Source organism: Ictalurus furcatus, chromosome 2 (assembly GCF_023375685.1).
Source record: "Ictalurus furcatus strain D&B chromosome 2, Billie_1.0, whole genome shotgun sequence".
Taxonomy (NCBI): Eukaryota; Metazoa; Chordata; class Actinopteri; order Siluriformes; family Ictaluridae; genus Ictalurus; species Ictalurus furcatus.
The window spans coordinates 31,718,141-31,732,443 of record NC_071256.1 but is presented as its reverse complement, the minus strand read 5'-3'; the positions used below and the strand labels follow the sequence as shown (position 1 = coordinate 31,732,443).

At 38.7% G+C, this 14,303-nt stretch overlaps 1 protein-coding gene across 1 annotated transcript in view; it reads right to left on the bottom strand.

The window, feature by feature from the left end:
- Window positions 1-8,225, bottom strand: part of crhr1 (corticotropin releasing hormone receptor 1) — a 170,228-nt gene extending 162,003 nt beyond the window's left edge. Inside the window, exon 1 of the mRNA XM_053614612.1 lies at window positions 7,576-8,225. Coding sequence (XP_053470587.1) covers window positions 7,576-7,599 — 24 coding nt within the window. The 5' untranslated portion in view covers window positions 7,600-8,225. The remainder of the gene's footprint in view (window positions 1-7,575) is intronic.
- Between the last annotated feature and the right edge of the window lie 6,078 nt (window positions 8,226-14,303).

Here is a 14,303-nt window from a genome sequence, read left to right as displayed (position 1 = left end):
ATTATATATCGTTCTGAAAGCTACATTTCCTTCCTGAAATTGATGGCTTATTTGAAAAAGTAAAGTTTTAACATTTAAAAAACTGGTTACTCTCGAATGTAAAAAAAAAAGGGGGGGGGGTGGAGGGGGCAGTTGCATTTAAAGATTTAATTCCAAATTCACTGAAAGACGCACCGTTTACCTCTACATTTATGTACTTTATGTATGGAAAACAATGTTGTTAACCAATTTTAGACTTACAATAGGACATAAATTATCACTTGATAATCAGAATCATCCACATCAGGCTCTGTCTCTCACTGCATTTAAACACATGCCTCATAGTTGTCTCGTCACTCAACTCACTCTAATTCCCGTTAGTTCTGTTCTGTTGATTAAATGTCTTTTTGTTATGTCATTTAAACATTTTAAAATATTCCTGTACAGAGTGTATAAGCACCCCTCTTTATCTTGACGATGATGTGACAGCGCAGGAGTATCGCAGACATTTTGACAGCTCATATCTGGAAAAACTGAACTGATTAGGCTGATCACTATGGCCCATGTCCAATTTAATAAAATCCTGAGAAAAGCAATGTTAGCTAGAAATGTTTGAGACATCTTTTGCATTACCTGCTGTGTTTGCTCCTTACACGACATGATCAATATGCAGATAACCAAAGCAAGGTTATGGTGTAGCATAATGAGGAACATTTCCATGCCATTTTGATGGATGAAATCTCTCGGTATGAAATTTCTTAAAATAGAGGTATCAAAGTATATTACTGGCAGAAAAACTCAACTTTGGTCGACACATGATTTTCCCCCAGAATTCAACTACACCAACATCTGATGGGTTTTCCCCAGACTACCTCACAACATAAGAAATCAATAAAGAAAACAATATGAACTCAATGTGCTTTTAAGCTACACAGGACACTACAAAATCTTACAGTGCATGGGTCTACTTCAAAAAGAATTGTAAGGTACGTGTCAGGTAACTGACCCTGGAAAGAAATCCTCTGAAATCCGCTAAAGTGCGTCTTATCTTGTCTATTCAAGAAGACAATTCATTTTTAAGAATGGTGTGCTCTTGTTATTGTGAGTCCAAATACTAAAAATGTGTTAGTCATATTTATACCACAACACTGTTGAATCTCAAATCTTATTTACAGGGGCTTGTATGGTGAACATTCAAGTAATAAACAGATTAAATCTGTGTTGTTATTTAACAAAGGAAAACATATAATCAAATTTTCCTGTAGGGAGACGTTTATTTCATGTTCATGAAAGGAGTCTCCAGTGTGAGTACAGGAAATGACTGTTTATTGCTGTTATAATGAAAGTGATAATAGGAATTAATGTGTCTTGATGAAATGTGTCTATGAATGGTTGAAAAGCATAAAGTGTTATTCATCACTAGCAAATAAAAAATTACAATCATTGGCAAATTGCTGTGGTACAAGATAAATAAAACATGAGAAGCTATCCAGTTAAAGGAAAATAATCCACGATGGGGAGGTAACCCATGCAGTTCTGGGACATTTTCTCTGCTTGGTTGTTATTTACTGTGTGCCATATTGGACAATAATGATATAAATCACTGCCTGAGAAACTGAACTGAAATGCCCGGGTGGATATAGACTGAAGAATGGCCTTTAAGGTCATTAGCGCCATGGTTTTAAGCACCAATATTGCTGTTGACTGCTAAAATACTAGTGCGTTCTATATTGTAAATAGGAAAGAATCATCTTTAGCAGAGACATGTATGACTTCTCTGCACACTGAATGAGATTTTTTTTTTCTTCATCTCAGCTTCTTGACTGTTCACTTTTATTGGTGCAGAGCAGGTTGTGATAAAACTGCTCTCCTGGGTGATGGAGGATGGGTGGTGTGCACTAGAGGGGATAATGAGATGCTCTTACCTACTGGCACCATTGCAGGAATGCAAGCGAATAGCTCAGCCCCTGGATTGAGCCTGGAAATAAATACGACCTCAGTATGACTCTCACATTGCTAACGAATCAAGTCATACTTTCAAGTTTGGAGGAGCGACATGCACACTTTTCTTGCATAACTCTGTAAAGAGACACTTCTCCATCTATCTATTGCTTCATCCCCCAGTGCAGAAGTAAGTGGAAAGCAGAGAAAGGCCTACTGCATGTGGCAGCCCTGTGATAAGTTAATTAAATCAGTGTGTCCTCACTCACCTTCAATAGATTGTCTTTAATGACAGGGGAGAGGTCAGTGGGTAAGCAGGCGGTGACATGGACATGATACCAGGTTCACACACATCAGCTTAGCCTGAACGAGCTAAGGGCATATGTGGATTGGTAATAATAAAGAAGGAGGATCTAGGAATGTAATAAATGAATTCATAATTCGTGTATTTATAGACATTAAACAACTGTGCACCTGATTAGCGACAGCACAGAGAAAAATGTTGCCCGGCCTTTCTCAAATCTTCAACTGACCAGTTTCAGTGAGCCTGTGGCCGCCTGGCTGACAGAACTGGAACCCGATGTGGTCTTCTTGAGCGCAGCTGCATCAAGGTTGGATGCGCTCTGCGTTCTGAGATGCTTTCCTGCGCACTACAGTTGTTAAGAGTGCTTATGAGAGTTACCGTAGTCTTTCTGTCAGCTTAAACCAATCTGGACATTCTTCTCTGACCTCTCTCATCAACAAGGCATTTCCTCCTGCAAAACTCCTGCACACTAGATGTTTCTTATTTTTCTAACAAACTGTATAAATTCTATAAACTGAACTCCCAGGAGATCAGCAGTAATATACCTTATACTCTCAGAAATAAAGGTACCTTGCTGCGGTGGGGGGTACCATGAAGTGCTCATGGGTTTTTTTGGGGGAGGATTTTTTTGTATGACGCCTTTTACCAGGGAAAGTGGATGTTGTGTACGTTTAATTATCTTTTACAGTAGTGCTCGTTAAGGTCCAGTTATGTACTGTACACTATTTTAAGGTAAAATATACAGACTAAAGGTACAAAACATGTCCTCCACACCAGAAACAAGGAAAAGTACAGTTTTGTACTGGACCTGTATCTCTGAGAGGGTATTGTCAGGGGTTCTCAAATGATTTTGCCCAGTGACCCCATTTTAAAGCTTCAAAATACAAAACTACCCCTCCCACCTTTTGTATTTAATAATTAGAATTGATCTTAAAAATTCTATATAAAAACACATCAATCACATAAAAGCATAAATGTATCATGTGTCTCACATCACATTTAATTCTTATACTAGAAAGAGGGAAAGATTACACCTGGGCTCTTTATATTTACACATTAAATGTAGCTGTTATGAATCACTGTGTCTAAGAGCCCACGACTGTACTGAGAGGACTGGGCTTGTGCATCACACTGCAGCACTGCAAGTGTATCAAAGTTAGGTGATGTAGTTGAAAAAGCCAAGGTCATCTTAGCTCTTACAGTGGCAATGAACCTTGTGTCCTACAAATAAGTGCTAGCAAATGGTTTAGTTGCTTTCACTTATTTCCATCCATTCATCCATCCACCTTCTACAGCTTACTCCTTTTCAGGGTCACGGGGAACCTGTAGCCTATCCCAGGGAGCATCGGGCACAAGGCGGGGTACACCCTGGACAGGGTGCCAGTTTCACTTAATTCATTTCACATAATATTTACATAAGTGTAAAGCCCATTTTATACCAAAAGCAACTCAATTATATTATGCACTGCATATACAGTGCCCTCCATTAATATTGGCATCCTTGGTAAATATGAGCAAAGAAGGCTCTGAAAAATTGTTTTTATTGCTTAACCTTTTGATCTTGTGTTCAAAAATATTTCACAAAAATACTCTGCTCTCATGGATATTAAACAATTGCAAACAAAACACAGGTTTATCAAAAATTATCTTTGTTAAATATATGTGTGGAACAATTATTGGCACCCTTTTAGTCAATACTTTTTGCTACCTCCCTTTGCCAAGATAACAGCTCTGAGTCTTCTCCTATAATGCCTGATGAGGTTGAAGAATATATGGCAAGGGATCTGAGACCATTCCTCCATACAGAATCTCTCCAGATCCTTCAAATTTCGAGGTCCACGCTGGTGGAGTCTCCTCTTCAGTTCACCCCACAGGTTTTCTATGGGTTTCTGGTCAGGGGACTGGGATGGCCATGGCAGGACCTTGATTTTGTGGTCAGTAAACCATTTTTGTGTTGATTTTGATGTATGTTTTGGATCACTGTCCTGCTGGAAGATTCAACCACGGCCCATTTTAAGCTTTCTGGCAGAGGCAGTCAGGTTTTCATTTAATATCTGTTGATATTTAATATTTTATTTGATATTTGAGTCCATGATGCCATGTGTCCTAACAAAATGTCCAGGTCCTCTGGCAGAAAAACAGCCCCAGAACATTAAAGAACCACCACCATATTTAACCGTGGGCATGAGGTACTTTTCCATATGGCTACCTCTCTGTGTGCACCAAAACCACCTCTGGTGTTTATTGCCAAAAAGCTCTATTTTGGTTTCATCTGACCATAGAACCCGGTCTCATTTGAAGTTCCAGCAGTGTCTGGCAAACTGAAGATGCTTGAGTTTGTTACTGGATGAGAGTAGAGTTTTTTTTCTTGAAACCCTTCCAAACAACTTGTGGTGATGTAGGTGACTTCAGATTGTAGTTTTGGAGACTTTCTGACCCCAAGACACAATTAACTTCTGCAATTCTCCAGCTGTGATCCTTGAAGATTTTTTGGCCACTTGAACCATCCTCTTCACAGTGCGTTGAGACAAAATAGACACGCATCCTCTTCCACATTGATTCATAACATTTCCAGTTGACTGGAACATCTTAATTATTGCCCTGATGGTGGAAATGGACATTTTCAACGCTTGTGCTACTTTCTTATTGCTACTTCTCATTTTGAGAAGCTCAACAACCTTTTGCCGCACACAACAGCTATTTTCCTTGGTCTTATTCATTGTTATGAATGACTAGGGAATTTGGGCGATGTGTTACCTCATATCTATACCCCTGTGAAAGTCATGATTGAACAATTTCCTGTTCCTAGTCACCCAGGTGTACTAAAAAATTTTTTAAATATAAATGGGAAAATACTTCAAATATATTTTTCTCATATGAATTCATAGGGGAGCCAAAAATTGTTGCACACCTATATTTAACAAAGATATATTTTTTGATAAACCTGTGTTGTGTTTGCAATTGTTTGATATCCATGAGAACAGAGTATTTTTGTGAATTTTTTTTAACAAAAGATCAAAAGTTTAAGCAATAAAGACAATTTTTCACAGCCTTCTTTGCTCATATTTACCAGGGGTGCCAATATTAGTGGGGGGCACTGAATAATTCTATTTGCTCACTTAAATTTTGTTAATCCATTGAGATTTGCACTTCAACAGTATGCTCTATGGCAGTTAGTACTTCCAGATTATTAGATTATGGGCATGCACTGCAAAATATAGCATAAATATTGTATTTTGTAGTGTTCTAGTGTAAAACCAGGACCGTGTGATGCAAAATATGATTATTTTTTATTTATTTTAAGAAGCTGCTCTGTGCACAACCAGTGTCTAATGTAAAAGCCACTGTGATTAACATAACAATGTGTTAGACACAGCACTGTGCTTAAACTCGGCTCAAGAAGAGCTCCAAATTGAATGAAGGTTAATAAAATGTTAATAATAATAATAATAATAATAATAATAATAATCTGACTGTTTGAATTATTACAACATATTCTATAAATCAAATTTATATGAATAGATTTACATTATCAATAATAGTTGATTTAAATCTCCTGAGACCCCATCCACATCTCCATGTGGGTCATGACCTCAAGGTCGAGAACCAATGGTGCATGGGTATAATTTGACAAAAGCGCAGATCAATTCCAATCTTGACTGAGGGGGTGTTAAAATGGTCTGACACAAAAGTAGGATAACATCGTTTCCATGCTTGTGATGGACAGAACATGAATTTTTGCATTTTGGTCATGAGGTAAATCCTTTCCTCTAAGCTCTTGTCTACATCATCAAATATTTACCCTTTTTTGCCATTGCTTGAACATTGGACACAACTCAAACAAGATAGTATAGATGTATAAAGTCCAGATTTCTTCTTAGATGAACACAACTCAACTGACAGACAGGTGCAATGGAGGCTCTAAATATTAATGACACGAGAATACACCACGTTTATAAGGACTTATTTTTTATTCTTGGCAACCAAATTCAATTGAACATGTTCTCAGACTAAACTGAAAAACGTACATAATTTCATAAATGAATTGGTTTCATATTGACTATTAGTACTGTCTGAGCGGCATCCAGTATGGTAGAGGGAGTACTGAGATTTGCTCCACTAATAACTAATGCTGTCCAAAAACATATTCTATTCAGTTTATTCTTGATTACATCTAACATACACACTTGTTAATCACCTCTCCATGAGTCGACTGATATTCATTGAAATTGAAAGTTTTTATGCATTTCACTTCTGCCATTATGCCCCAATCACATCCACTGTGTTATTGCATTATAGCATGTCAAAAATGGAAATTCATATCAATGCCTGGCAGCATTGTGCTCAGCTTCAGCTGCTCGTCGATTTTTTTTTTAGAGGCAATAAATTACAGGCATACTTACAAATTATTTGGGAAAAAGGAGAGAGATAGAGACAGACAGACAGACAGACAGACAGAAACAGACAGAGACAGAGAAATAGAGAGGTCTGACTAAAGATATTCAAAATCCCAGAAGAAAAAAAACACCTAAGAAAGAAAGAGTTCCTCAGGAGTTCTTTGGATGGCTAAAGGTTCTCGCTTTCTAAAGGAAGTCTAATTGGATTTCAAGAAAGCTGAAAGGAAAACTGTAATAACCCTTAATTTGCTACATGAAAAGAGTAAAGGAAGAAATTAAGAAAGAAAGAAAATAGAGAGACAACCAAAGAACCCTTAAAGAAAAAAAAGAAAAAAAAGAAAGAATCCAGAGAGACAACCAAGGACCCTCTAATCACGAAAGAAAAAAGGCCCCAGAGGGACAACTGAAGAACCCTTAAGGCTTATAGATTTAACCTAACAAGTCCTTCAAGTCTATGCCTTATGCCTCAATCCCAAAATGCACAATTACTACTTATCTGATACATTCTTATAGAAGCTAATGAAACTGGCCTACAGAAAACAAAAGGTCCATTAAATATCTCTTTGTGGAGCACTTAAACACACCTCCAGAGGTTCCTGGAAGAACATTCCGGGTGTCCTCCTGGCAGATCCTTTATTTTTCATATTGCAGCTTGTTAATTGAGTAAGTTTAAACGTCTTGTAAATGTATACACCAATATTTGTACACGTCTATGTGTAGAAATTTGTGCAAAGCTAGTATTAATAATGCTTCCAGAACTGACACACGCGCTGAATTTTCCTCCTCATGCTTCACTCAGTGACAGGGTTCTCTAATAGGGTTTACACAAATAAAAACTGAAAAGTAGTTGGTTTTTTTTGTTTGTTTGTTTGGTTGTTTGTTTGCTTTGTTTTTTTTTTGGTTTTTTTTTTTTGCAGTCGCATTATGTGACCAGAGACGAGATCTCAGACTCACCTGAGGACGTAGAAGGAAATGCATGATCGCTGAAATGTCTCCCCGATATCTCACGCCTGGAGGAACGCCGAGAGGAACCTAATGAAGCTCGCTAAAGAAAGCAAGCCCGCGCGTCTCCTCGTCTTGAGTCACTTCCACATGTTCCAACTCTGTGTGGACGAATTTTTCAGAACTCTGATGATGGATTAATAGAAGAGCCTGTAAGGGAATGCTGCTTGGATAATTCTGGGAAGAGGTGTACACATCAGGCTACATCTTAATGAAAGAATAATTGCAATTGCCGGATTTTCGTTCCTGCGGTTATAAGGGAATCCCCGAGCTCGTGCGCATTGAATGTCTCCAAATCCTCAGTGACTGTCCATGCAGATGTGCGCTTAACACCTCTGTCCTGTCCTTCCCAATTCAGAGGTCCCCTACGAACATATAACGCGCCGGTTTGTTTGTTTGCTTGCTTTTAAATCCTGCAGCAACACAATGAACTTTTCCTTTTCACGGATCCAGTTTTGTCCCACCTGCGTTCCTTTTTCTCTTCTTCTTCTTCTTCTTCTTCCTAAATGAATGTTCTCCGTGTACAGATCGCCTTGCGCTCCACCAGTCTCTCCTAAACTACTTGCGTTTCATTAATACGCAGACTACCAGAGTGACGAAGCACTGCGTGGATGCCAAATGGATCCGGGGGGGGGGGGGGGGGGGGGGGGGGGGGGGGGAATAAACACATAAACGGACCAGAGGCGGGGCAAGAAGGACCGCGCTGTGCAGTTGGAAAGCTCACGCGCATTTCTGCTCTCAGTGACATTGCTCGCGAGGCTGTCCGCGTTCACTTCTCACATCGCACTTACGCAATGCACCGTGGTCCACAATACAAGGCGAGTGAATTTACTTTAGAGGGAGTCACTTCATAATAATAATAATAATAATAATAATAATAATAATAATAATAATGTATTGCCATTCACAGCAATGTTGCTATTACAACTCATGCAGATTTAATTATCCACATCTAGCTCGTCTTAATCTAACCAAATCCCTTGAGTATTAGGAACTATAACATACTTCAAGTCATTATGTGACCTGTTCACTTTGCACCAATCAAATATTCTGCAACTGCAATCGTGCTCTCTACTTATTTAGTGCTCTTACGCACCCCATATATAAAACCTGGACGTGTCAAAGCCTACTTACAGGCCACACACACACACACACACACACACACACACACACACACAAAGCATAACTGGACACCGACTCTTTTTTGCAATAATCCTACGAATTAGTGCTTTTTTTCTTCTTTTTTTTTTTACTGAGGATGTATAGTGTACTTCCTGGAATACAGACCAAGTTTAACACTGCACATCTCAAAAATAATATAAAACCCTGTAGTACTGGGGCGGGGGGGGGGGATACTTTTTTTTTTTGAAGACCGAATAAGTTCAGAAGTGCAATTCTTGCGCGTAGTATGTCAAACTCACGTGCCGCTAGATAGCATGCATGCTGGGAAGACAGACCACCATGACTGTAAGGATTAGGCGGTCTGGGATGCAACCTGGGAATATCATACCTAATAATAACAGGCTTTGTTGGTATGGCATAGCCTCAAACAATTAAAACTGTGTGCGGTTTTGCGCGCGTGCTCGTTCCGGTGTTGGAGCGCAGACTCGCTGTCATGCGCGAGCCAGTCTGCACAAGCTCAGCGCTTCAGAGAACGATCAAGCATAAAAGACACGCACATGCGCACACTCGTACACGCACAGTGAGGTAACCAGGAACAAAAATGTACTTTTGAGGTCCACGTTGAAGAATTGTGTCGTAGTTAACATATGACAGTGTGTACTACAGTACATCAGTTGTTTGTTCATTTCTAATCTTATTCTTAATTCTTTCATAAACTGCTCAAACTTCAGTTAGATCCTTGCGTTTGTAACCCAACCATTCACGAACTTACTCCAAGTAGCAGGCTAATTTGGTTAGGAAACCTTACAAGTAGTTGACCAAAATATTTCTGAAAAATAAAATTCCCTCATAAATAGTCACATCCATCCATTTTCTGTACCGCTTATCCTACACAGGGTCGTGGGGAGCCTGAAGCTTATCCCAGGGAGCATGGGGCACAAGGCAGGGGACACCCTGGATGGGGTGCCAATCCTAAACCTAACCCACAACTGTCCAGTTTCAATGAACCTGTCCCCACTCCATCCTCATATTACTGATATTGGCTGACAGGAGTGGAACCTGATTTGGTCTTTTGCTGTTGTATCCCATCTACCCCATGTTTCGACATGTTGTGCATTTTGAAATACTTTTCTGCTCACCATGGTTATAAAGAGTGATTATTTGACTTACCATAGTCTTCCTGTCAGCTTGAACCAAGCTGACCATTCTCCTCGGACCTCACTCATTAACACGGTGTTTCCACCCATAGAAAAGCCATATATTGGATTTTTTCCTCCATTTTGTGTAAACTCTATACACAGTTGTTCATGAAAATCTCCAGAGATCAACAGTTTCTGAAATACTTTGAAATAACAAGTCTGTCTGTACTAACAGCCATGCCACAGTCAAAGTCATTGAGATCACATTTTTTGCATTCTGATGGTTGATGTGAACATTAACTGAAGCTCTTGACCTGTATTTCCTGATTATATGCATTGTATTGCTGCCACATGATTGGCTCAGTAAAAAAAAAAAGTACAACATGTGTACCCTGTCTTGCAATAAGTAAGGGAAGCATAAACTCCAGTGTACAGTAGCATTGTGAATCTCTAAATGCATCCCTGAATCATCACTTGCCTCAAAGGATATTATTTGGCTGATTAATATTATTTGTACATAAATGGTCTCATTAAATATCATGATAAAACTCAAGGATTAAACATAAAAATCAATAATCGATTTTTAACTATTACTTAAGAAGCTCCACGTCATCCGCAGAACCGCTCTAATGTTTCCTTTACATATTAATGTTGGCTCGGTTCCTATATTCTGTCATATTCTCTCTGTCTGTGTGTCAACAGAGCCTTTTTTCTTTAGTGCATTAGAGGTCAATATTGATTGAAAAGCCACCTGCCCCCATTTTAGGGTGACAACATTCTAAATCCTAGTGATGTATTTACTGTCATACTTCGAGATAGAGATTTAAATGTATTCCTGATGTATGGGTATGTGAAGGAAGTGCTGAATGAATTCAGTGGTTAAAAAAAAACCCCACACACATCCACTGAGCATTTTCAGTAATTCTTCCTTTAACTCAGTACAAGGTCAGAGGTCTTAAAATGTGTATAACCCACTGTCATCTTGTTTGGCGGTTAACGTGTGACATGATATGATTTAAACATGGTGTCCATGTTTAAATGTGGTTAAATTTTCTAAATGTGTTTATTCTCACCCATGTAGTGTACACTTAAGAAATATATACAAGATTGTAGAAGATTCTGTATAACATTGGAGAAGGGTATTGCTACACGATTTTGGGTTTTCCTCCCCTTTCTGTAGATATTATGGAACTACTTTTTCCATCCATCCATGTTCTATACTGCTTACTCCTTTTTCAGGGTCACGGGAAGCATTGGGCACAAGGTGGGGTAGACCCTGGACAGGGTGCCAATCCATCACAGGGCACACTCACATACACATTCACACACTACGGGCACTTTGGACATGCCAATCAGCATACCATGCATGTCTTTGGACTGGGGGAGGAAACCGGAGTACCCGGAGGAAACCCCCACAGCACGGGGAGAACATGCAAACTCCGCACACGGTGGGAATCGAACCCCCAACCCTGGAGGTGTGAGGCAAACGTGCTAACCACTAAACCACCGTGTGCCCCTGGAACTACTTTATACAAGATGTAATGATTGTTTATGTAAAAAGCTACGTTGTTTAGAAAAAAGTCCCCATCAGTATATGGTGTCAGTAGTCTGTATAATGCACCACTCTGCACAACTGGAATAGCATTAAATAAAATTACATTTTCATATTTCTTTTATATATATATTCTTCATATTTCCTAATAATACTCTGTTGTGTCCTTCATGTTAAACTGTTGTATTTAATATTTACATTTGAAGTCATCAGAGAAATGAACTTGTATGCTGATATGAATGCTTAATCAGTCTTGATCCTTAATACATGACCAGGAATAGTACATTAATGATTGGCTGTTTTATTAGTGGGAAAAGTGTAAAGAATACTTAAGTGTATGAAATACTTCACTCTGACATAAACCATGTTATTCAAGAAGCTCAGTCACAGCAAAGTCCAAAGTAGTCTTTTGTAGTTTCAAACACTTTGTGGGTAATTATTTAGCTCTTTTCTGGCCACAAGTTTCAGAATCTTGAAGTGAGATGTCACTGGCTATTCTCACCTTTGTGTTTATGCACATGCAGTTCATGCCAGGCTTTGAGGGGAATGCCTATAAACTTTTTAAAACAATAAATGGTGAGAAAACTAAGAATTTAATTGTGAGATATGACAGTGAAGTTCTTGAAACATTTTCTTGTTTTTTTGGCAAGATCCACTCTACTAATACTCTTGCATGTTGCTTGTACCTGTCTGAGTTCTTGCTATCTGTTTGCAAATCTCTTTTGTATTTTGTGTTTGTAATGAAATGTGAAGCCATACTCCCAAACCTGTGTCAGTCACTTCACCCCACTCATACCATCTCTTCAACTCTCGCTTAGTAATTTGAATATCCTAATGGTATCGTTTTTTTTCTCTGAACATTAGATGCTATCCACACAGGATTATAGGCTGTTGTGTCTTGTCACACAGCCCTATTATTAAATAGATAAAGAAGAAGAATGGGTAAAAAAAAAAAAAAATCACTCCTAGGCTTATTTCAAGAGTCATGTCACACTGTAAGTGACTATTTTCGATATATTTCAGTGATAACAAACCCCCAGCAAACCTGTCACAGAAGCACTTATTATCGGAGAACTTGCCATAGCACACCTCACACACACTTCACGTCTTAGAATGCTGTGATGGCATCTTCCAATGGTGTGACATCCATATTATGTCCAGGTGGCTTTGCATTGCTTGTTCTTCATGCATGACTCATCCTCCAGCTAAGAGGAAGCACAAAAGCAAACAATTGTCTGCAAAAGTGCATTAAAGTGCACAATTTTTGCTGCTTTCTGCTGTGGGAATTGTTATTATTATTTCGAATGCAGTAAAAAGATGCAGCAGTGAGTGTTGATGTTTCATCTCATTAGGTTCAGTTCTATTAGCACCACAGGCAGGACATTTAGAAGAAATTTAACTGAGGGGAGGCATTCAAAAAATGTTGGTTTTTTTTCTAGCTTCAAAATTCTCAGAACAACTTACCAGCAGAACAAATTTTGAGTCAATAATGCCAGCATTTCTATATTTTATCTTCTGGACCTATAACATCTGAGGCTTTTAATATTTTTGGTGTGTAACTGTTTGAGTATCAGAACAAAACAAATGAATGAAAATGACAGTGTATACTTATAAGCAGGTATAAGGCTATTAATTAAAGTCCTTGTTGATTATTTAAGGAGAAGATGACATTTTAAGTCTTGTTTCCTCAGAGAAGTGAAGATCCACCATCATAACTTTTAAAAAGCAACATTGAAAAGTAACATTGAAACCACTGTATCATTCTGACTGACAAGGGAGAAAGCAATGCCATCCTTCCCACCCAGAGAGCAGCACCAATTATGCTCTCTAGGACTCCTGTCCACTTCTTGTCTGTGGAATCCTCGGAGATTCAGACTCGTGACCCCATGATGACCTTTCTTTTTGCACTACTCGGTAGCCTTGCTTTTAGAAGATTTGAACTGAAATCCAAGATCCAACTTTTTCCCCCCAACATGGTCTTAAACTTGCAAATACATAGCAATTTGCATGACGTCTTATGAGAATTTACAAAGGTTAAAGTTAAGGATCACCTTTTAGTGTTTTGTACCTTTTCTAACCACTCCATTCAAAACTCAAGTGAAATCCATTATCAGGAATTCAACCACAACAAACTTGTTTGTTTGAATTAATATAAATTTTTCAAGATTCTGTTGTCTTGCTCTCTGATTTTGTATCTGGACTAACTCTCATAACAAACCCATCTCTAACAGGGTGTAGCATGGGAGTTAGTACAAGTATGTTATAGTTAGACCCTGGCCTATTTGTACTAGCATGAGGACATTTTTAGAAGCAGACTATAAAGCACTTCTATAAGTAGTTCTGAATATGCTTTACCCTGTCACATTTTCCAATCTTCATGCCCAGTTTCAGTGAGCCTGTGCCCCCTGTAGCCTCAGATTCCTGTTCTTGGCTGACAAAAGTGGAACCTGATATGGACCTCTGCTGATAAAGCCCAGCCACCTCAAGGTTGTTGTGTGTTCTGAGATGCTTTTCTGTTTACCATGGTTGCAATGAGTGATAATCTGAGTTTCCATAGCCTTACTGTCAGGTCAAGACAGTCTGTTCATTCTCCTCGGACCTCTCTCATCAACAAGACACTCTGTGTAAACTCTAGAGACTCTTGTGATTGCAAATACAAGAGATCAGCAGTTTCTGAACTACTGAATAATTTATAGTATTTTCTGGATAATACGTATTAACACGAATAACTGAATAATAAGCTGGGACTTAATGGGGTTATGCAATTTCCACCTCTGGCTATGACTAATTCAAAATTAAGATGCAATATTGACTGTATTGAGCAGCTTGGTGGCATTAGTCTCCATGACATCCTGCTGGGTGTACAT